This window comes from Ostrinia nubilalis, chromosome Z (assembly GCF_963855985.1).
Source record: "Ostrinia nubilalis chromosome Z, ilOstNubi1.1, whole genome shotgun sequence".
Classification (NCBI taxonomy): domain Eukaryota; kingdom Metazoa; phylum Arthropoda; class Insecta; order Lepidoptera; family Crambidae; genus Ostrinia; species Ostrinia nubilalis.
In genome coordinates this window covers 836,928-863,000 of record NC_087119.1, presented here as the reverse complement: position 1 = coordinate 863,000, position 26,073 = coordinate 836,928, and the positions used below count along the sequence as shown (strand labels likewise).

Sequence of the window (26,073 nt, the reverse complement as noted above, 5' to 3'; positions counted from 1 at the left end):
GGTACGTAATTCAGTTGCAGTTATTTCTCTGAAACTGTATTTAATTAAAGTATTGTTTCAGAATGTGTTATATCACGTGTGTCACCAGTGTTACATTATAATAATGTTGGCCTACTTCAAACGAAAATTATGTTATTGGTTTAATTTAGTGTTATTTGTGAGCGTTTCCATTTGTTCACGTATGTTAGTTTCCCCACACCTATCGACTCCCATTTCCACCCTTGAGGGTTTGAGTGAAATCCTGTGTCAATGAAAAAAACATTAATAGATTGTGAACCATTTGCCAAATAGTATTTTAATTCATCATCATCATCATCTCAGCCATAGGACGTCCACTGCTATATTAATATTTGAATTAATTAATATAATTAAGTAAAGCCAAAATCAAAAATAAAAATCAAAATCAAAAATGTTTTATTCGTTAACAAACCAACTTTTACAAAAATTGTGGTGACATACCTAGTAAGTAAAAGTATACCTGTATCAGGTAGTCACCGCCCATTCAGACAGTGCTAGTTTTGGGTAAGTTTAACAAACAAAAAAACAAAATGGTTATTAATTAGATTACAAACTTGAAGTAGAAGGTAAAGAAAAAATATAAGGTGAATTAGAAAATATGGTGTTTGTAAGTGTGTGTGTGTGTATGCGTGTGTGTGTGTGTGTGTGTTATGTTGTATTATGTTAAGTTATGATAGAGAGTGATTTTACGTTTTATATGCCTTTTTTAACTTTCAGGTATTTTGATAAATTTTATATATTATTTTTTAAAAGTGTTTCGGTATCCAAATAGCTAAGCGATTTTAACCAGAGTGTAAGTTTCTCTTTACAAGAGTGAGATGTAAGCGGATAAATGCTCAGTATTTTGTTAATTTTATTGTACAAGAAACCAGCTTGTCTAGTGAATTGCCTGCTAGCAAAGGCTGTTTTGGAAGGAATAGTAAGAGCAGCTTTGTCCTTTCTTCTTTTGCTATTAATTTTAGGGTCATAGTATATACTTTTATGTATTTTCAATATGGCAGCTAATATATATAGTTTTCTTATAGAAAGGAGATCTCCGTGTTTATAAAGTTCTTCAGTAGAATGTCTGAAAGGCAGAGAGTACATTACTTTAAGTAACCGTCTTTGCGTTCTTTCAACCTCCAGAAGTTTCGTTTTAGTTGAGCCCCCCCAAACTGAGATTCCATAGCAAAAAACTGATTGAGCTAGAGCTATATAGATTTTATTTATGAGGTCCTTAGTTGTGACATGCCTAAGCTTTTTAAAAATCCATGTAAGTTTTCTTATTCGATTCATTAGCATGTCCAAGTGTGAATGCCAAGACAGATGAGAATCTATAATAACGCCTAGATATCGAGTAGTGGAAACTCTCTCAATACAAAGACATGTACATGTGTTTTGTTGGGAACTGTCACAAATATGTAGTTTGATTTGAAAGTTTTCTTCCGGTTGTGTGCGTTTATTAGGTGTGAAGCAAATAAAATTACTTTTTTTAATGTTTAGTGTGAGTAGGTTTGAGTTTAACCATTTTTTTATAGTTGTAAGTCCTTCAACTGCTGTCCCTTGCACATCGTCCCATGATTTTCCAGTAAAGATAATGGCTGTATCATCAGCATAAGAAATTATTTTTGCATTTGGGATTTTCATGTTACATAGTTCATTGATGTACAGTAAAAATAGGGTTGGCCCTATGACGCTTCCCTGTGGGACACCAAAAGACGAGATTTCAACCAAGTCACTCACGTTATCTGCTATCTTAACGTGTTGTTTTCTGTCTTGAAGGTAACTAGTCAAAAGGGCCAAGGGGACACCTCTAATACCATATTTTTCAAGCCGGAGCACAAGGGTGGAGACCGAGATTGTGTCAAAGGCTTTTTTTAGATCTAAAAATACTCCAAGACATTTATTACCTTTGTCTACATGTTCGACTATTGATGACGTTAAAGTTAGAATAGCATCTTCAGTTGATAGTTTCTGTCTAAATCCAAATTGCGAGGGGGACAATATGTTAAAATTATTTAAAAAATTTACTAGTCTACTATTAATAAGTTTTTCCAATATTTTTGAAATTGAAGTTAAGACCGAAATGGGGCGATAGTTGCTGACGCAGCCTTTGTCACCACCCTTGTGCACAGGTGTTACAATTGCTCGTTTAAGCGATGTAGGAAATATGCCAAGTCTAAAGCAAGTATTAGCTAAATGACAAATGATTGGGATTATTAAATTTTGAGATAGTTTCAAAAACTTTGTTGTAATGCCGTCCCACCCCGGAGCGCTATCGGATTTAAGATTCATAAGCACTCTATATATTTCTTCATTGTCAGTATCTAAAGCCAAAATATATAAAATACTGATTAAAGAAAGGACTCTTTTCCTGCCTCCTTCTTGGCTCTCCACCGGACCGCGTTAATTAAAGGAAAAATTTGCGACATCTGTAGCTACTTCCGGATTGAAATAATAATTAGGTACCTACTACACCTGCCTTAATTGGACGTAGAAAATGAGGAAAAAAATTCAGCCCACTATACCCATCCCGGTAGGTATTTTTTGTATTATTTTGTAATTGACATTTTGTAACGATATTTATTTCTTTTTTTACCTTTTTGTGGATTACAAGTTTTTACAAATCTAACGTCCAAAGTAAACGTAACATCAAATACATCACACAGTTGCGCGTGTTAGTCCAGTCAATAAAGCATTATAGATGGAAATCCGTGGAACACAATTTTTGACTTCGGGACTTTATTTAGACTAGTTAGGAGGTGAACATAGCAAAAGTCCCCGCCCTTAGCCCTTGAGCCGCCGGAGAGAGGGGGGTTTAAAGGTACCACTTTTCGGTTTTTTGCTTAATCCTCGGAAACTATGCGTCCTAGTGACATGACTACTATCAACCAAAAAAAGCTTATTCAATTTTCTACAGGTAAGATAGTCAAGTTTTTCTATATCTTGTACAGTTTTCGCGGCATCTGCTCTAGAAGGTCTGTAATATTGGAAATTTTATTTTTGTCTTACATGTTCCCCTCATTAGAAAATCGACTAAATCAACATTGAGCTAATATTCTAGACATGCGGGAGCATGTTAAGCCTAGTTCCAGGGAGGGGACTGCACCGTGTGTATATTTAGACGTACCACTTGGAGACACTTTTGACTCCTCATCACTCAAAAAGTACTGTGCATTAACACTTCAAATTTGGCTCATCTGTTGAGACTTGCAAGATAAACATCAGCTTCAAATTTCATAAACATACCTCAAACGGTTCTTTAGGTATTGACGTCCAAAAATCTACATGGCTGACCTATAAGACCAAATTCTAACCACTTCCAGATGACCTTGAAGGTTCAAATTTGGCATCCAGATAGGTAGTTGTGTAAATACAAAGGAACAAATAAAAAATCAGTAAATTTTAATATTTCACAGGTGATAGATATATTTTAGTGCCCTAAATGTCGATTTTTGAACGTCAATACCTAAATAAACGTTTGAGGTATATTTATGAAATTTGAAGCTGATGTTTATCTTGCAAGTCTCAACACATGAGCCAAATTTGAAGTGTTAATGCACAGTAGTTTTTCAGTGATGGGGAGTCAAACGTGGCTCCAATTGGGTCGTCTAAATATACGCACGGTGCAGTCCCCTCCCTGGAACTAGGCTTAACGTGCTCCCGCATGTCTAAAATATTTGCTTAATGTTGATTTAGTCGATTTTCTATTGATGGGAACATGTAAGACAAAAATAAAATTTCAAAAATTACAGACCTTCTAGAGCAGATGCCGTGAAAACTATAAAATATATAGAAAAACTTGACTGTCTCACCTGTAGCAAATTGAATAAGCTTTTTTTGGTTGATAGTAGTCATGTCACTAGGACGCATAGTTTCCGAGGATTAAGCGAAAAACCGAAAAGTGGTACCTTTAAACCCCCCTCTCCCCGCCGGCTTAAGGGCTAAGGGCGGGGACTTTTGCTATGTTCACCTCCTAACTAGTCTAAATAAAGTCCCGAGGTCAGAAATTGTGTTCCATGGATTTCTCTCTACACCGTCGTTAAAGCATTCATTGACTGGACTATGTTCAAAAAGGGCATCTGTGTGCCTATGTAACTCTGCGCCGTAATTGTATCAAGGCAGAATAATAAAAATATAAAGACCTCGGGAAGTGCATCCGGGGTTGAATGCCAGAGGGTGTCAGAGAGAACGCCAACACGCGGCCTTCTTTGTCTTGCCGCAATGTCACGGGTATAGATAGGTGTACCAGAATCTCATGGCAAACAAAAATATTGGAAAAGTGTGTTTTTCATATGGCCATTGTCTATGGCTTTATTGTCACCTGTCAAAGAAAATCAAGAGATCTGTCAGCCGCTGCAGAAATTTTGTAATCTCTTCATGCCTATTTGTTATTTTTGTGAAAAAGACGAAAAAACTCAAGCAAGTCATATTGTTTTCAAAGTGTATTGTAAAATAAGGCATAATTCAAAGTCAATCTTTGATTTTAATGCGCGTCGTTGAGTTGACAGTAAGTTGGAGTGAAGTGTTTTGATACTTACCTACATTTAGTTTATTACCTAACTGCATCAGAAGGAGGGTTATGTTTATTTTTATATTATTCTTACCTAATAGCTGCTTTATCGGGGTTTTCAGGTGTATTTCTTGCATTGGTGCAGAGGAATGGTGAAAATGTTATGACCATGTAAAGAAAATTGAAAAAGATTTCATCAAGCAAGTTTGAGTAATTGAAATGCTGAAAAAGTGATTTATACAGTGTGAGTCACGTTAAAGTGTACATATGAAAATAGATGAAACTAGACCTATTTTTATCGACAAAAAAGAGGTCAAAAAATTTTTGAGAATTTTTTTTAATTTTTTATAGAATTTTTTTTTCTTCCAATTACTTATTGTAAAGAAAACGTAATAACTTTTAAACTAAGCGGTATATCCTGATAAAATAAAAACAGAAATAATGTTAAATGATAGGCAATACTAAAAAAATACATAAAATACACAAAAAAGGCCAACAAATAATAAAAAATGACACTTTTTGAAAAAAATCTGCTATTGAATTCGTGTTTTTTTGGTTATTTGATAAATTTCTCCAAAAAATGCCCCTATAACCAGTGGTTTTTATTTCTTTGTATTATTCTCTATCGTATTACCTTCGTATAACCAAAAATCGCATGTCTCTATCCCTATCAAAACGTTTGCAATGATCGTTTGAACACGCCTCTACGGGCGCGCCATTCAACGCTTCGTTAACAACGAAACTGAAAATGGCTCTAGATTTGTAATTTTGATAAAGACAAGTTAGATTTCGAATAAAAACAAAAGATTTCGAAGTAAAATAAGCATTTTAGTAAAAATTAAAATCTCTTTTTTGTCGATAAAAATAGGTCTAGTTTCATCTATTTTCATATGTACACTTTAACGTGACTCACACTGTATTATATTAATACCTCTTTAACTTGATCATCTATTTGAAGAACAAGAAATGCAAGTGGAGTTCTTAGAATCGTTTTCTAGTTCTGAATGAAGTGATAAGTTATAAGTATGATACTTAATAAAATTATTTACAGTAATATACGGTTTACTTATTTTTCTAGACATGTTCCTATGTTAAAAACCCGATGTATAACAACATTCTTCATACACATACCTAAAATGTATAGGTAGGCATTCGTACTTCATGTTCATTAATATTAGTCATAAATAAAAATTAAACAGTATCAAGATCGTTTAATCCAATTTCCCCAGTATTGCACTCAACAAAGTTTATTTTCCCCATTTGCCATGAGATTCTGGTACACCTATAATGCAGTTACTGCCCGCCCTGTGAACTTGCGATTGGGTTACATTAGAGCAACAACCCTCGAGGAAGAGAGCACGCTTCAAAGCTCTAATGGAAAATGAAAATAGTTCAAGTTTATAAAGCTTTTTACATGCTCCATCCTAACGAGATCAAGTTCACGTGCACTTGATACGCCCCCGCCTCTTATTAACGGCAGTTAGACTCAACACTAATAGGGCTCATAATAACCTAAGTGAAATACACGTTCCAGCTTGAGTCGTAGAACTATTTCATACAATAATTAATTAATTAGGGACTACATCAAATTAATTTTGAGCTTTTGCGCTATTTTAATTACACATACAATCTGAGTACATATCATACGTGATTGAATTTTCAAATAATATGGACATGCTATTCAAATAATATTATATTCCAGCGGTCAGCAGGCATAGTCCGATAACACACGATTCTGGGAAACGTAACAAGAGAGCAATAAGGTTACTGAAATGGTATAGTGCCCGTGCGGTGGCCCGCGTTAATACACGCTGGCTGGCCCTCCCGGCAACAGCGGGCCACGGGAACAATAGCCGTGACCTACATGTGGCGCGCTGCACTGTGACCCGATAAGCACTCTATTAGATGAACAACAATAGACCACGAGCCTGAGCTGAATCGACACCTCGTTATTAAATCAACGTGGTCATATAGTTTAAGTATAACACCACGATGATTTAATAACCTAGTAAATAGATAAACATCTTTAAATACTTTAAAATATGTTGTTGTTGCCAAAAAGAGCACCCAAGTTCAGCTGCTCTAAAGTTTTGTTATCTTTAACAACAAAATCATCCCAACTTTAAGCTACATTAAATGTAGATAAACTATCTATCAACATTAAGAGTTAAAATAATATTTTAATCCATTATGAACTGAAGCCCAACAATTTGTTTGTTTCAAGTTGTAATTACAATAAAAGCCTATTGAGATTTCAGTATTCTCAGCATATTTTTACTAAAGCTGCTTCATGCCATTTCATTAAAAATGAAAGGCTGAAACGCCTCCAATATTATATTGGTGGAAACTTTGCCAGACAAAGGCTAAGTTTCGAATCACCATTTTTTTCTAAAATAAATATATTGAAGAGAAAATGTAATTCTGCTAGAAATTCGAAGTGTAATATTGGAGTTTCACATAGGAGATATCTTCGCGCGAATGCCTAGAATAGTTACATGCAGTTGCGATTCTACAACTCACACGTGCGTGTAAAAATCTGTGTCATCTGCGACTCATATTGGAAAAATGTATATTAAATATGTGAAGTACTCAGTTTCTTGCTTGGATATTACACGCGCCGGAGGATGTTGCGATAAAGGTACCCTAGGAAGACACGTGCAGGTCTCGGCGCACCTTACCCCATTCCTCCCCCATAGAGGTTCTTCGCGTATGTCTGCGGTCGCCATGGCAACGCAGTTTGTTGCTACATCCCCGCGTCGCGACAGTGCAATGACCCATGAAAGGTGTTGTAGCATTTTTCACGGTTTAATTCTATTTTTCAGGCTGTCACGTCTGAATTCGCATCGAGTCGGCATCGAGAGTAATATAATTATTAGTTACAGCGGAAATCTATTTTGTCGTTAGTGAGAGATTTGTCAGTGCAATTTCGAGTGATATTGAGGATTGGACACCACTAGACGAGATGGAAATAATAATATGACACTTTTCATGAGATGTTCCGCTTTAGAGCTCCATGTCACTTGTATGTTGTGGTTCTGTTTTCCAAAGCCAACTGACCCAAATAATATTGGTTTCAAATCAATTATAGCCAATAACCTACTACAGAAATTCTGCATCGAACATCAGGCTAAGTGAATCAGTTCATCAGATGCGACCAGTCGTATCCCATTTGCAGCGCAGCGGCCTCCCAGGCCTCCCACGCGTCACTTCCGCATCAACGGACGTCCGGTCCAATTGCCACCGTCCGGGTATAAACTGGGATTCAATGAAACGACTCAGTCAAGCTAACGGCATGGTAAATTACTTTGTATCACGACAGTAAGCCTGCGTGACAAATTAATGGTGGGTGAAAATTAAAGCCGATTACTGAAAGCAGTGGACGTCATTTGGCTGAAACGAACGAACGAACTGAAAAGCATTTGCTATTAGCATAACCACTTACTATCCATAGACCCACACTAGATAATAAGTAACTAATACCATTATGGATAGAGCATATATCCACTGGATCGAGCCATGGCATTAGTTTTATTTTGAGGCGGGCAGTAGAATATATTGTTTTATTTTAAAAAACATGCATTACGTAATTACGTAAAGAGAATTATCTTTAATAAAACACCGCGTGTAAGGCCTTTAATGAATTTGTGGAACTGCGAGTAATGTTTTATTTTATTTTTATGATAATGCAATATACTTCGCAAAAACCGCCTCGTCCGATAAGAGGATGAAAACTTTTTCGAATGGAATAATATTCACTTTTCCGATTCGGGAACGGGTTCAGAGGTTGATAACACTACGCTGAACTCGCTAAGCCACTCGCGACCGTTTTTACAATGTTTTAACGCGTTATTTTAAACATTTCAAGCAGACCATTTATGGCTTTGTTCGCTCCGTAAAACGATGTTTTTAGCCGCTTTACTTTGAATAAATAACAAGACTAGAAGGGACACAGGGTACTTTTGGCAATGAAGAATAATTTGACAAACTAGACGCAGTGACCAAACAGTTACACGAATAATAAAAAAGTAACGATTGTTTCCAAGCAAAACCTCGGACAGACAGACATATCGAAACTATAAGGGTTCCTTGTTAGGACTTAAAAAAGGTATCTAAATAACAATGGCAATTCTAAAGAAGGAGCTCATTCTTAAGGAGAGACGTTGAAAGTTGGAGTATAATATGTAGCTACATTTATTGATAACACATTCAGCGGTGGGCGAACCACAGGTTAGTAAACTCGTTAACACTTCGCTTCAACTTGTCACCGCCAAAAAAACGCTGCATTTAAAGTTTTGAGAAATGAAAACTTTTAGAAAATATTTTAAAATGTAGACACATTGACAAGCTGGTATTTTCTGAATCTAATATTAGGCGCTTGCCCGCCGGGTTGCTGAATGCCTAGTCATCAAAAATGTGTTTGCTGAAACTTGTAAATAAACGCATTCATGGAGATTTTAATTGGATTAAAATAGGTCAATTACAGTGAAACCGAGATACAAAGAAGCCTTTATTATTTATTGAAGCAGAAAATTGGTTTCAGTTATCTTAAGACCGATATACGAGTTCTGTGAATAGCTTTAACAAGTAACATCAGAACAATTTTCCCCCATACACTGTGAGAGACTGCGAAAAGGAAGCAATGGAAGAATTAAAACCGTTTACACATTTGCAGCCCGGTGAAAATCCAAACGGATATCTCCCGCTCCGCTAGGCGCTCGTTGCCGCAACGGCTCATAATCGCGCGCCTCAAAGCGGCCCTTTGTCGGATGCTACGCTTTACAGACCCTGTAACGCGTTTGGACGCGGAGTGTAAACGGACGGCTGATAAGAGACAATTTCAACCGGACAAAGGATTCGGCACTTTACAGAAACGGCCATTTTTTGACAAACACCCTTTACGTTGTGCGCTGCATTCATTTGTTTTTTGTCTATATTGCACAAAGAACAGATTTCAACATGACGGAATTTGCCTTTCTGTTATATCAACAAATATTCCGTAACTGTATAAAATATACAAATGATATTTTCGTGGATTTTATCCTTCTATAAGTTTATTGTGGTGTCTAACTTTATGAGCCACATAAACTTCTGAAATGGCTTAATTTGAACGAATGGCTAAGTAAGTGCCCTGCGTTGTACCGAATAGTGGGCATTTTTTCGTACAAGTTGATTTAAGCCTTCGCAAATCAAACTATTTAGAAATAATTTCAAATAGTGGTTTCTCAACTGTAAGGAAATCTAATAATTACTAAGCAGATACATTCCTTCACGCAATGAATATACTGTATAAATATTTGTTACAAACCGAAGACAGACTAATGATAGACATGATCGATGGAAGGGTCATTATGTAACAAATCAACCACCGACTGAAGTCCACCTTAATATGCACTGCTTATTGATTATGGCCTTCGCAAACCTCCCTAACTACCGTCGTTACAGGCATGCATTTTTAAAGACGTTTCATTTTCCAGAAATAGGTGCAGTTATCGCCAGCCTCGGGCTCGCCGCCGCCGGACGGGTGTCACCAAGTAACAGGCCAGAGCCTTGCCCCAGATAGCTGCCCTGTATCTAACTGCGACGATCGACTTTAAAATAACATGTCAAAGGTGAGGCACAATGTAGTCCACTGATTTTAGCGCAATCGATAAGTGCTGCCGTTCCGCTTCGTATATTTAACTCTAACTGTGTCAGACTGCAACGACGTTAGTTCGCCAGAATTAGTTGGTCCATCGATTATTGGGTAGACGGCGGCGGTAGCAGCCTCAATATGAACTCACGAGTTTGCACATTTGTTACATAATCGGATGAAAACTAAAATGTAGTATCACATGTAATGCTGTGATTCTGTATAAAAGTTAGCTGATGAGTGAAAGCAGGCCCTCTGTTGAACAAATACAATAATGTTACTTTATGTCTCATATGACTCAGTGGAGGTTGGGTAGTGTATAGATAGAGAACTTGAATTTACGAGCCTTTTACTGGATCTAAGGTACACCACCTTAGATCAAGTAGGTACAAGGTATGCTTCGAAGAGACTTCAGTTTGGAAGAGAGATGGTTTAGAATGGCCCCCGTTTTATGAGAATCATCTCATGTTGCTAAGTAAGAGGCATCTTGAGACCGACGAAATGTCATTTAGAACCAGAGGAATATCTATCAGCAGTGAGAGTCGTAGACGCAACGGAGAACTGTTGTGGACGCCCTCTGCCTCTGCCATCTAGGGGACATAGGATCTTAAGTCATAGTCAAGTCAGTGAGACTGTCAGGTCTAGGGTTGCCAGGTCCTAAAACATAAAAGCCGGACTCTGTGCTTCATTTGGCCGGACATTTTACCCTAAAAGCTAGACATGTCACGGGGGAGGAGGGGGGTGCAATTAGTGTCATAGCTTACGAGTGAATTCTACATCATCGGTTGACCAACATCCTGATGCGTGCGCTTGATATTATTCTGTAGCTTGACTTTCGCCTGGCGCGGCAGCCACATAAAAAGCCTAACAAAAGCCGGACAGGCCGGACAAGACAATTTTTGGCCGGACACGACCGTAAAAAGCCGAACAATTCCGGCTAAAGCCGGCCACCTGGCAACCCTAGTCAGGTCAGTTATTAGTGAGGTAACCTACCTGAGATCCAGTGCCGGGCCCGTCGCTGTGGCCGGAGGTGGCTTTCCGCATGGAGGTGAGGCGGTAGAAGGGCGGCGTCTCGGTGCGCTCGATGAGGCAGTTGAGCGTCTCCACCGTCTGCAGCTCCGTCATCATCTCGTCCAGCAGCCTCTCAGGCCGGGACCGCGCTAGGTACAGCACCACGCGCTTGGCCTGCGGAAAAGTTCAACTGTTCAATGTTTGTCATTGAGTATGCCCACACCGTTGATTTTTAGTTGGCCGATAGTTGTGCCCGATTTTAATTTGTATGAAGAATCGGCCAAATCGAATCGGCGTAGTGTGCGCACTCCCCAGCGTTGCCAGTTTTTTTTTTCGCCAAGTCGGGACTTTGGTACTTTTTGAGTGAAAATAGCGGGATTCTTCTGTCAGAAGCGGGACATAGTAAAAAAACGTATACAATCAAAGGTTTTCAAATATTTATCTTTTTATTTGACTTAAAATTACGTTTACGTGACAATAGATAGCAAAAGTAGCCATAGAAAATGTATTTTAACAAAAAAAAAAATATTTTAAATCAGATTCACTCTATCGTTAAATTCGTCTTTAGAATAAAAAAAGAGAAAAAAAGAAAAATCAAAATAAAAAAAATATTCTTTAGAATAATATGGCGTTTTAAACAATAGTCTGGTGAAGTGAGTGTCTCTCTCCGAAAAGCGGGACCGAGCCTGTCCCGCGCGGGACATATAAATTTGATTTAAAAATCGGGACGTCCCGCCAAAATCGGGACGTCTGGCAACGCTGGCACTCCCATACATGCCCATACTGCTCAACTGCCCGACTAAACTATCGGACGACGAAAAATCAACGGTGTGCGCCTACTCTAACGCCGACGGCATACTGGTGACATGACAGCGAAACGATTTTAATTCACATCTGTGCATGTCAAAAAATAACAAAAAAGTAACGATATTCCTATGAATATTATAACGTAAGAATATTCGTCTATACGAACGAATAAGAATACAATTTTCCTGCATGAAATCAGATTTTCAAAAAGTCACATTTAAAATTCATAGCTTTACATATTATTATTTTGTCTCTGTCCTTTATACGTGTTTTCAAAACGAAAGCTAAGTAAGTGGTTATTATTCCATTCCACATTCACGCTTAGTATAGCTTAGTCATTTCCTCCGCCATTTTCCGCAGTTTGGCTCTTCACGTCACACATAAATTTAATTTAGAATACCTTTGCGAGGAAAACTTTCTGTACGTATTAGTACTTATTATTATTCTGTGGCTATACGAATATCTTATCATAACTTTTATTATCCTCTATCTTTGACAGCACGCAAGTTTTGACAACTTTGTACGGTACACATAAATGTAGATAGGTATAAAAAGGCAAAAGGTCACTTTCCTTCACGTAAATGTGACGTGATAGACGTGAGCTGAAATTTGGCACGAGGAAAGTTAGAATAGAAAGGTAAGTTAAGGGTCTAGCTAGAGGCTATCATCAAGTTTGTATCATATTACTTTGGCGTCTAAGACTAAATTCAAAAACTGTTGATGTAATGTAGATATTTCAATCTCCTTTATACTAAAGAACAGAAACGTAGACGAAGTCACGGGATACGCTAGTAGTTACTAATGGATTGGAAGCTTTCAAATCTGTCTCAAAAAGTTATGTGTGTGACGGATTACACTAAGACTGGTTTTAGATGTTGTTGAAATACATAAAGCACAACACTATGATCGTCAATTGATTTGCACTTCACTAGTGTCAATTTTTTTTTCTTCTCTCTGGTCGCGCCGAGCGTCCCACCGGTGTTAATTTGTATTAATATAAAATGTGCTGAAATAAAAGCAAGTTGATCTACAAACAGTTTATCATTATTCTCAATATGGTAGCAGAGCGTAGTTAGCTACAACAGTGGATAACGGAACAATAAAAGGGGTTGCGATCCTGAAAATTGTGGTAGCACATTGTGAGTGTGACTTCGACAAAAATGGCGTCTGCGGGCGTTGCTGCGGCGGCTACCACTTTGCCACTTCTAAATGAGAACACAAATTTCAGCACATGGAAATTTCGTCTGAAATTGATATTGGAGGAAAAAGGTGTATCATATGTTTTGGAGGAGGACAAAACAAAGGAACATGACAAACAATTCATGAAGGATGATGCCCGAGCCAAATCACTCATAGCTCAGTGCATTTCCGACAAATATGTGGAAATTATAAGAAATGCGTGTAATGCAAAAGAAATGCTAACGTTATTGGAAAATAACTTCGAACGAAGAAGCGTATATAATAGATTTTACCTAAAGAGAAAACTTTTGTCCATGAAATGCACAGAACCATTACAGACTTATTTGATCAAGTTCTGCTCGATAATAAGCGATCTACAAGCCATTGACGTACAAATAGAAGAAGACGACAAAATTTGCTATCTGCTATCTTCACTACCCAAGGAATATGATCATGTCATAACCTCAATTGAAACAATGGCAACGGAGAAGAGTTTGAGCTTTGACTTTGTAAAAGCGAGACTACTCGACGCACAAACTAAATTAAATGTGAGTAATGAAGACCACGAAGAAAAGGCTTTCATCACCTGTTATACATGCGGAAAACCCGGCCACAAATCATACGAATGCAAAAATAAGGAAAAAGTACCGGAGCAGAGGAGGAATAATGCAAGGAGCCGTGGCAGAGGCCGAGGAAGGCAAGGACGAGGATCAAGAGGATATCAACCGTCATCTTTACTACATCAAAGTGACCTGAGTTTCATTGCGAGTGAACAAGAGATGTTAACTGCTGCTGGCAATGATTTTGAAATTAATTTTATTGTGGATTCCGGTTGTACACAACACATTGTAAGTAATAATTATGAAAAGTACATGTCAAATGTTAAAAGCTTGGATAAACATATAAAAATATTTGTTGCAAATGGTCAATACATAACAACCAATAAAATTGGAACCTTGAGATTTAAACATAAAAATAATAACATAAAAATAGAAGCGTTAATTGTTGAAAATGTCACTTATAACTTATTATCTGTAAAGAAAATAACTGAAGCTGGTTTTTTGGTAAATTTTAACAAAAATAATGTCATAATAAAGGGCACACATGTTAATTTGGTTGGCTATTGCGAAAACAGGTTGTATAAATTGAATGCAAATATAAATTTTGTAAAATGTAACATGAGTAAAGCTAGTAATCAGTGTGATGATGATCTTTCCAATAATATCTGGCATCAAAGATTAGGACATTTAAATAGAAAATGTTTAGGTATAATGCAGTTACCAACAAGTAATAAAGTTTGCAGCCCATGTATGGAGGGGAAAGCTACAAGGCGACCGTTCAAGGAGACATCAAAACCAAGATCGAGGAGAGTGGGTGAAATGTTACACACCGATATAGCAGGACCTGTCAGAGAATGTGGACTTAACGGTGAGAGATATTTTTTGACTATTTTGGATGATTACTCTCATTTTTGCGTAGTGTTTTCAATGGTAAATAAATCTGAAGCAACCGATATATTAATAAATTACATAAGAAGGTTGGAAAATGACATAAGTAATAAAGTTCAAAGGATTCGATGTGACAATGGCGCAGAGTTTACAGCACTTAAAGTGAAAAACTTTTGTAGAAATAAAGGAATACGATTGGAATATACCTTACCTTATTCCCCGCAACAAAACGGAGTGGCGGAGCGCTTAAATAGAACCTTGTGTGATAAAGTGAGAACTTTGTTTGCAGAGACAAAATTGCCCAAGTCATTGTGGTGTGAAGCGATACAATGCGCAGCTTACCAACTGAACAGATCTCCCTCAAGGGCGATCAATTTCAAGACACCATGCTTCATGAGATATGGGAAAACTGACTTATCACGACTGCGAGTATTTGGTTCAAGAGTGTGGGCTACTATCATACCAAGACAAGGAAAATTGAATAAAAGAGCGCAAGAAACAAGGATGGTTGGTTATGGTACTGTGGGATATAGGCTGTGGAATCCGGAAAATAACTCAATTATTGTGTCAAGAGATGTGCAATTCGATGAAACTGATTTTCAATACAGTCAGAAGGAAGAAATTAAACAAGGAAAGTATTTACAACAGGAAGAAGAAATAGATACAGACAATGGAAATGATGAAAGAATTGAAAGTTCAAGTGAAGAAACTGAAGAATTAGATGAAGAAAAATACTGTACTAAAGCAGGAAGAATAGTGAAACGACCAGCATATCTACAACAATACGAAAGTAATATCGTCATTTGTCTAAGCGCCAGTGTACCAAACTCGTATGAAGAAGCAATAAAGAATACTGAGTGGAAAGAAGCAATAAATCATGAATTACAAGCACTTGAGAAATTGGAAACATGGGAAGAAACAAAATTACCGAAGGGAATGAAATCAATAGATACAAAGTGGATTTTTAAAGAAAAAGAAGAAGGAACTAAGAAAGCAAGGTTAGTCGTGAGAGGATTTCAACAGAAAAAAGAAGATATTTTTGAAAATAATTATGCACCAGTTGCGAGACATGCTACAGTAAGAATGTTTATTTCAAAAGCAGTACAAGAAGATCTTGAAATTGTACAACTAGACATACCAACCGCATTTTTGAATGGAATGCTAAAGTCGGATGTATACATAAAAGTACCAAAAGGATATGAAACTAAAAATAAAAATACAGTGTTGAAACTGAAGCGAGCATTGTATGGACTGACAGAATCTCCTAAATGTTGGAATGAAACTATAGATGAATTCGCGAAGAGAAATGGATTTCTACGGTCAGAATACGACTACTGTATGTACTACAAAAAAGACTGCTGGATGTTGATATACGTCGATGATATTCTCATTATTGGAAATGGAGAAACTACTATAAAGGAATTAATTAGACAATTCAATGCGAAGAACCTAGGAAAAATGATAACATTTTTAGGCATGCAAGTTGAGAGAAATGAAGATTCTATAAAAATAAAACAAACTAATATGATAGAGAGAATACTAAAGAAATATAATATGACTGACTGCAAAGGAATGAAGACACCTATGGAAATAGACTACAATATAAAAATAAATGATAATGAAGAAATACTGAATGTACCCTACCGTGAATTGATTGGAAGCCTGCTATACTTAACTGTGACTTCGAGACCGGACTTGACATTTGTGGTATCCTATCTGAGTAGATACCTAGATAAACCAAATGAACAACTGTGGAAAGCTAGTAAGAGAGTGCTACGCTACCTAAAAGAAACCAAAGATAAAGGTATAATATTTCGAAAGACTAAAGATACAAACCTGTATGGATTCTCTGATGCAGACTGGGCTGGAGACAGAAGCGACAGGAAAAGCGTAAGCGGCAGCATAATACTACATGGAGTGAATCCTATAGCTTGGTTTTCGAAAAAGCAATCGTGTGTGGCGCTATCCACCGCTGAATCCGAGTACGTCGCTGCTGCTGCTGCTGCACAGGAGCTGGTAAACATCAAGGGCCTCAGCAAACACCTGAGCATCAATAGTGATGCTATTTTACTTGTTGATAATATAAGTGCTATATCTATGTCGAAAAGTTACGAAAATTCTAAGAGAACTAAGCATATTGACATAAGGGCTCATTTCTTGAAAGATCTTATTGAAAAGAACATCATCAACATTGAATATGTAAATTCAAATGATAACTTAGCAGATTTAATGACTAAAAGCTTATGTAAAGAAAAGTTTGTAAACTGTGTTAATCACTTTATGAGTTAGTAACTAAAAATACTTTATTAAAACTTTATAAAAGTTATATACATTCAGGAGGAGTTGTATTTTGTTTAATTTAACTTAAAGAAAGTAATTAATGATATGAGTAAATATAAAAAGGTGTAATAACGCTGACTGTTGTGAGATTTAAGATTATATACTTACCTGAAAAGTAAAACAAATTAGTATTGTATAATTAAATAAGTTAAAGTAAAAGGTTTATAAGATAAATAGGATAAATACTTACATAAATACCTAAGTTAACTTGTAATAAATGTATGGATAGATAACTAAAGAATACTAAATACATAGATAAATAGTAAACTAATAATTTTAAATATGTAAAAGCTGTAATTGTTATAGTCTAACTATTGTGTTTTTATTTGGGGACATAGTGTGGTGCTTTACAAGTAGCAAATTTAAGACGTTATTGTTAAATTTGAGGAGGAGTGTTGAAATACATAAAGCACAACACTATGATCGTCAATTGATTTGCACTTCACTAGTGTCAATTTTTTTTTCTTCTCTCTGGTCGCGCCGAGCGTCCCACCGGTGTTAATTTGTATTAATATAAAATGTGCTGAAATAAAAGCAAGTTGATCTACAAACAGTTTATCATTATTCTCAATAGATGTCGCCGCCTTGTGGGAGCGGTTAGACTTAAGTGAGGATCAAGACAAAGCTTTTTGTATTTTATTTCTTCATTTCTCAATTTCATCGTTACAGTATATCTTTTAACGTTTAAGTTTATATGAGCAAATACTACATTGACTTTAAAGCTAGTCAAGTTTGGAGCAAAACAGCATTCAAGGTAGCTTCTTTGATGTCACATACAAAGGGCTCAATAGGTAGCATTAGTAAGTAGTTCAATGCAGTCTACCCGCAGGCTTTGGAGCGCGTCGCCGTCGCGAGACATCAGCTAATTGAAGGTAGCAGTCACGTTATTGGCTCTAGGCGACCGGGTGCCCGCGGGCGGAGATGTTCGTAGGAACACCATGTTTGAGGTGCTCTGGCGAAATTCAATTATGTCCCTATATGTACATCGCGAAATGTTTCCTTCCAACAAGTTCCAAAATCTTGAAAATTACATAAGGAAAAAACTGAGTAGTTTCAACGAGGTCAGTGTTCTGAGCTTTGGTATTTAAACTGATTTATTGTTTCCTAGAAACATCGGAAATTAGAATTCAAGAAGCATTTATTTATGCATTGTCGCGAATTATACGTTACACAACGAACGATCCAAGCGAGTGCCGATTCAACGAAGCCCGTAATACTTTGTCTTGGGAGCAAGATGGTCACCGCACTGAAGGTACCTAGTAACGACTGTCATAGCCTAATGCACCCCGTTTGGCAATAGGTACTAATAGCATCGACATCATGCCCGCCTGTCACATGTAATGTCGTAAAGCTCCTTTTACCTGGATACCAGGTGCTTACAGATATCTAAATTTTCTTTTTCATTAGTTTAGACTCCTTGTAATTCGATAGCTGTTCTAAAAACTTTGTTCTATAATCCATAGTTAAGGTTATCCACCTTTAAATCTTAAAACAATTTTACGTATAAAATATCGTATCACATTATTTTTTTACATTCTTTCATTTTCAATTTGATAACTGAAATGAAATATTTAAAACGTCTGGATTTTAGTCTCATTTCTATGAAACGTATCTTTAATTGGATCTTTTTCTAAGGCTGCCGTTAGTATAAATATTTTTTGTTAGCTTAGTTGTAAGAAGAATGAATAAAGTTAGGTTTGATTACTTCAAAAACAAGTTTTTGGAGACAGAAAATCATATACGAATAAGTCGACGAATTTACTTGTCTTTATGATATGTTCGTGATTCCTGTCGCGGAGGTAATCCCTCAAAGACGACTCAGCCCATCAAGCGGAGGTAAGCCGCGATCAGCGAGGCAACGCGATTTACCCCGCCCTCAAATACAGCCGCCGCTAACTGTGTATTCACTTATTTTTATTGATCTTCCCCTTAAAATAGTGTCTGCGGCTGGCTTGATTCCCTTTGACATAATTATACGTTAAATCAAAATTAATAGGGCAGGTCAAACACCACTTTGTAATTTGATTAAGTGTGTCATTAATAAAGTCTTTGAGCGACATAATATTTAACTTTGAAGTAAGGTCCTTTCGCTAGTAATGGTAAGCTGCCTTGTGAAACTCCGGGCTCTAGGGAGAACGAAAATAGCACTATTTTCAATATTGAAGTAATCCCCGGCGACGTTGTGAGCGAACAGTGAAGTGTTGGAGAAAAAACTACTTTCATGAATCGAGAGCGCATAACAAATCCGTCTTATTAATTTATACAAATAGCAATTCCATTCTGAAACGCGTAGATTTAGTGCTTCACAAAAATACTTGCTATTCTCGGAAAATTATGTATACCTTACTCGTAATTGTCTGGATTAAAAGGTCCGTGCCATTTATAAATAAAACTGATATGTGACTACTAAAGCCATAAGGGCATAAATTAAAGTTGAAATTACACTATCGATTTAACTGATATAGGTCAGGTACACACATCATCATTATCTATACCCCCTACTTTTAATATTAGACTATTACACAAGCCGTAGTTCAAACTATCATTAGCTTATTTCAAACATTCCACATTTCGTTGAAAACCAATTTGATATGGTATCTATTGTGGATGTATCGGTAACAATAGAGTCATTTATATTACTACTGATAGACAATGATAAAGACGTTATCATCATGCAATCACTGGATGTAGCGGATGCACCGAGGTGTGGTTGGGCATATCCTCCGAGAGCACGTCGCGTTTAATTAAGCAAAGTCCCGCTTCCACCGGTAATAGACTTGTCGAAGTGTAACCCGCACGCGCCAGATTCCAAGGGCATAGACAACTTTGCGACGATATGCTAAACCTGCACCGGGATTAGGAACTTTGAGTTTTTGCACATAAATAAACTTGAACATAGTTTAATTTTGTCTATTAACATAATTAATCAAAATTGACTTTCAACCATACCAACTAATGCGCTGAGTTCGAAACTCAGTGTCGCATTAGAAATTCACACACACAAAGTATTCAAAATACATTATGCTCATTATCCACTGCGGTATCAGTACTCAACGTTCGAATAATCTTTAGCTACGCAAGCAATGTAAACTGATTTTATTATGACATCGCTGCTGTCATCATTGTTAGTTACATCTCCCTTTATATTAGTTTCTGTGATCAGTGGTTCTATCACAAAGACTACATACTTGCAAGCAAGCTAACTTTGCATTGTTATGTCGTATATTTCAGAGTGAATAACTGATTCAAACTTCGGGAAGTGGCAGAGTTCAAAGCCAATTAGTACGAGTTATAGTTCATTCAACTTATGATGGTGATTTAGACAGATGAAAAATTTCGTTTCATGAATCCAACTTCCTAAGAATAAAAATATTGAGGTGTAAAAATCAATAACTTTTTTGTGATTTTATCCTTCCAAAATACAATTATTATTTTTTCTCAAATAACCTAAAGAAGAATTTCAAATACTTATTAGTTTACTATTTATTAAAATTTGTGAAAAAATATTACATGAAATGCATAATGCGTTAATCGGAACTTTTGCTCATAGGGATGGACAAGAACAATCGCAACCAATCAATAATTGATATGGTGGTCATCTCACCATCGAATCACAATTATTCTTTCAGTAGGCCTAAGATGCGCGCATCGACAATGGCATGATATGATAAGACAATATTCGATCACGTAGATAATTTTATCGTTTTCCCTAACATGCGACCATCGATAGATAAGTCTATCGACCCGCTATCGCGTGATAACCCAATTGTTGCCATATTAAGAAAAATTTGCGTTATTATGTTGGCCAACCTTGAAATATTTTAGCTCATTCGTTCAATCTCGTTCATTTCTGCTACTAATTCGGCTAAAACACATATCTTTAAGCAGTGAGAACGTCATTAAAAAAAAGTTATGTCAATTTTGTTGACATTACATGACTGCTTGATTGTATTTGTTTGCGTTTTTAAAATTGTATTTTTAAGTTTCCAGTCATATTTTTAATATTTCTAAAGTACGGAAAATATCAAACGAAGAGATAACCAAGTTAAAGAAATACAATGAAGAATTCCTAATCACACCCATAGTATTAAATAATAAAGTCTTCAAAATTAACAGAATAAACGAACTCCACTATAGGTGTACCAGAATCTCATGGCAAATGGGGAAAATAAACTTTGTTGAGTGCAATACTGGGGAAATTGGATTAAACGATCTTGATACTGTTTAATTTTTTATTTATGACTAATATTAATGAACATGAAGTACGAATGCCTACCTTATACATTTTAGGTATGTGTATGAAGAATGTTGTTACACATCGGGTTTTTAACATAGAAACATGTCTTGAAAAATAAGTAAACCGTATATTACTGTAAATAATTTTATTGTGTATCATATTAATTTATAACTTATCACTTCATTCAGAACCTTAAAACGATTCTAAGAACTCCACTTGCATTTCTTGTTCTTCAATAGAATGATCAAGTTGAAGAGGTATTTATTTATACACGGTGGAATTTTGTAATGCCACATGGAGGGAAAGTACTCTTAATACCGTAGATAGAAAATTTTACTGAAAGAGAACATTCCTTTATTTTTGAAAAAAAAAAAAGAGAACTGCATTCAATGATTTTCGATTTTTTTTCGAAAATTCACTACTATACCATACAATTTTCTTTTCAAAAATAAAGGAGTGTTTTCTTTGAGAAAATTTTTCTATCTACAATATTAAGAGTAGGTACTTTCCCTTCAGGTGGCATTACAAAATTCCACCCTGTATAATATAAATCGCTCTTTCAGCATTTCAATTACTCAAACTTGCTTGATGAAATCTTTTTCAATTTTCTTTACATGGTTATAACTTTTTCACTATAAATTCCTCTGCACCAATGTGTGAAATACACCTGAAAACCCCGATAAAGCAGCTATAAGGTAAGAATAATATAAAAATAAACACAACCCTCTTCTGACGCAGTTAGGTAATAAACTAAAAGTATCAAAACATTTTACTCCAACTTACTGTCAACTCAACGACGCGCATTAAAATCAAAGATTGACTTTGAATTATGCCTTATTTTACAATACACATTGAAAACAATATGATTTGCTTGAGCTTTTTCGACTTTTTCACAAAAATAACAAATAGGCATGAAGAGATTACAAAATTTCTGCAGCGGCTGACAGATCTTTTGATTTACTTTGACAGGTGACAATAAAGCCATAGACAATGGCCATATGAAAAACACACTTTTCCAATATTTTTGTTTGCCATGAGATTCTGGTACACCTATACCTATCCCTTAATGCGAGGTTTACAGTAATTATTCAACTTACATGAAGCAGTCAGAAAGTTTATTGAGATTTGAGAAATAAAGTTACACTCATAAGTAGCAAAGTAAGTACCTAAAGTCTAAAATATTAGCTGGAGTATAGCTAATATTTTAGACTATAGACACATCTTGATTTTCATAAGTAACAGCACCAGAGAAAAGGAAAAATATCTTTATTCCTACAAATAAGCTTTCACCTTCTTTCCTATATTTATTTCATATAGTTCTTTCACTGTGTAATAATATTGATGATCAACATTTTGTATGTAAACTTAAAATACAAATAGGATTAAGTAAATGTTTCTATTTATGAACTGTTTATGTAATTGTAATATTTATAATTGTGTTTAAATAATATTCTTTCTTTTTTCAGACAGTGGATGAAGAAGTGTGGGATTATGAGTGATTATTTCATTCTAAAGCAAACATAAGCAAGTCTCGCTCACTGTCATGAAAATTCACAATAACAATCAGCAAGAAAAACTTCAAGGATACTGGCTAGGCTAACCAATTCATGGAATTCTGTTAGTATTTGAAATTATAAATAGCTATTGTAAAACAAAAGTTTTCCAAATAAAGATTTTGTAAATAATGGTTGAATTATTTTGAAATTACACTGCAATAATGAATTTATTGCCTGGTTGGTAGCGGCCTGCGTCCAGCGCCTTTCTGCTACCTTTATGGTGTCGTCGGTCCACCTTGTGGGTGGACGTCCCACGCTTCGTTTTCCGGTACCCAGCCTCCACTCCAGAACCTTGCTGCCCCATCGGGCAACATGGAAAGCATTGGGGGAGGCCTATGTTCAGCAGTGGATGTCCTATGGCTGAGATGATGATGAATGAATTTATTATAATGGAATAAATTGTACAAGATTATCATCCTGTCACATAAAAGCCCTTAAAAAAGACCAAATGGAGGAATTAGATTGATAGTAATGTGGAATGTATGTATGGTATCACCGTCAAGTTATAAAATTAGTAAAATTCATTTATTCTCATTGTTATTATAGCAAGTTTGATTACACATCCCACCCAATGCTAATTTCTGACAATGACCTTGCCACTGTTTGAAAATAATGTAGACACAAGAAGCTCGGTCACCACATTCCGCCCCATTTTCAATAATTTTACAAGATTATGTACAGATGACAGTAGGTACTTAAATCAAGCTAAACACTGTGGGGTATCTCACGTCATTTGCAACTTAATATGTATTGTCTGATGTACTGTTGACTGCCTACCTAAGTAGGTAAGTAAGTATTGGTTATTTTACAAGGTAAGTAATGCAATAATTAATATGTGGGTGGGACTGTGGGAGCACTAAGATTTTGCAGCTAGCGATTATAAACTGTCGCAAGATTCGCCTCACATCCATTGCAATAATTACAAAATGCTGCTTCTGATAAACTCTTGAACTAGAACTCAATCTCCACCTAGAAGTAAAAGTATCACAAAGGTGCTAGATTCCTTTCTTTGAATTTTTCTAGCCTCAAATTAGTCGTAAAATGTCATTTACCATTGTAAATGATAAATAAATAGAGTTAAAGTAGCTTGCAAAAAAGTTAATCTCCTATCGTCTTCCTATATCGTGGGCAAGGATCGAGGACGATAAAAACACCACATCCTATCCTATCCTAATGTCAAAATATGATATAGTTAGCGCTTCATGTTAGGGTTTGCCAGGTTTATCACAAAAAAAAAACAAATCTATCACTATCACATTTTGACAGATGACATGATAATTTTCGGGGTGCCATGTTAGCGCCGGTAGATAAAACGATATAGTGACGTTAAAATCGATATAACGCCGCGATAGCAGTTTATCACGGCGCGCATCTTAGCCCTGCAGGCAGGTCAAAGGACAGTCAGTACGTGTGCGTTTGCCTTGTATGGCCGGTTGTGTTTTATGCGATTTCTCCACGAGTTGTTTTTCATTGTTATTTGTTGTTTTTATAGAATAAAATGCATAATATTTAATTCTTTGTGATTTATTGTGTAATAACGTCTATTCCATATCCAGATAATTAAAATTCGTAGATATAATTTTGATTTTTCGTAGATAAAATTAAAAATCAAACAAATATAAAGTCGATTAGATTTCTTAAGAAAATATTCTCGATTCTAAAAAATATCGATTAGGTTTAAAAGAAGCGCCTCACTAAATAGAAGTGTCATAATCACTTTCTTACGCTGCACAGTGTTTTTTTTGACCCGAAAAAGTGACATTCTGTTTTTATCACTAATATCCAAAGTTTAACTTATTATTAATGTTAGACTAAAACACCCAGGTGACAAATAGCTATAGATTATTTTTTTAAAAATATTTAAGAAAATTTATTTTGTACTGGGTCAAACTACAATTTTATTATTATTTAAAGAAACGTACACACTAAGCTTCTCTTTGCATTGCAGGTAGGTAGGTTGGTGTATGGCGAATATTATTGCACCTATAATTATTTAAAAGTAGTTATAGGAACGACAGTATGATTATTTTTTAAATTTAAGAAATTATTATTTTTCTCTTTTTCTAAGCCGAAGTAGAATCTCTGCTTAGGTCAGATACATTTATTAAAATAAGCTCTATCACCTATAATTTTTCTATATTCTAACTCGGCCGCAATTTCGAGAAAAAGTATTTTTTCCAAAATGTTAGGATTGTCACAAAAAATGACCTTACGTAGTTCCACTATCTTTAGGGTTCCGTGGCCAAAGGATGCTAATCGGTCCTAATTATGTGTTTAATTTGTCTTAGGTAGGTTATCAGTTAAATTACTATCAGTGCTCAAGAATACTGTTTCTTCATCATCTTTTAAGATATATGAAGACTCTTGATCATCAGGAGTGGTATTTATATTTGCATAATATTAATTATGTCCCGCAGCATCCTTTGGCCACGGAACCCTAAAGAAAGTGGTACTACGTAAGGTCATTTTTTGTGACAATCCTAACATTTTGGAAAAAATACTTTTTCTCGAAATTGCGGCCGAGTTAGAATATAGAAAAATTATAGGTGATAGAGCTTATTTTAATAAATGTATCTGACCTAAGCAGAGATTCTACTTCGGCTTAGAAAAAGAGAAAAATAATAATTTCTTAAATTTAAAAAATAATCATACTGTCGTTCCTATAACTACTTTTAAATAATTATAGGTGCAATAATATTCGCCATACACCAACCTACCTACCTGCAATGCAAAGAGAAGCTTAGTGTGTACGTTTCTTTAAATAATAATAAAATTGTAGTTTGACCCAGTACAAAATAAATTTTCTTAAATATTTTTTTAAAAATAATCTATAGCTATTTGTCACCTGGGTGTTTTAGTCTAACATTAATAATAAGTTAAACTTTGGATATTAGTGATAAAAACAGAATGTCACTTTTTCGGGTCAAAAAAAACACTGTGCGCTGAATAGACTATAGATTCCGTTACTCGCCGACTCCGGTGTCGGCGAAGCTGAATAAAACCCGAAAGAATCGAGCCGCAACCATGCTGTAGTTGTTTTGTTATCCGATTTCATTTTGCGTTTCACCAAAGATGTGGTTTCTGTACTATAAAAAATAAGTTTTATGATTTTTAACCGACTTGGAAAAAGGAGGCGGTTTAGAGTTTAACTTCTCAGCTAAATCAACGAATCTGTTTTTAAGATGAACCAAAAGTATCCATAAGTTATTGTAGTTGCTCGCTTATTTTTCTACAAATGACACATCTATTAAATACTTCTCAATCTTGGTACACCGAAGTATAAATAGTATGCAGCCTTGCGCCCGAGGTCGGAAAGCAACTGTAATGAACCAATAGAAGCCGCAAAAATGACATGA

General features: G+C 35.8%; 1 protein-coding gene and 1 long non-coding RNA gene across 2 annotated transcripts in view; one reads left to right on the top strand and one right to left on the bottom strand.

Annotated features, from left to right (window-relative positions):
- The window catches only part of LOC135086997 (protein furry-like), a 223,151-nt gene that overhangs the window by 14,993 nt on the left and 182,085 nt on the right, over positions 1-26,073 (bottom strand). The window contains exon 32 of the mRNA XM_063981854.1: positions 11,133-11,324. Within this exon, the coding sequence (XP_063837924.1) occupies positions 11,133-11,324 (192 nt within the window). The remainder of the gene's footprint in view (positions 1-11,132; positions 11,325-26,073) is intronic.
- LOC135087085 (uncharacterized) lies at positions 22,222-22,848 on the top strand. Its single transcript, XR_010260673.1, has 2 exons — positions 22,222-22,319; positions 22,628-22,848. It is a non-coding gene; the product is annotated as an uncharacterized LOC135087085 (long non-coding RNA).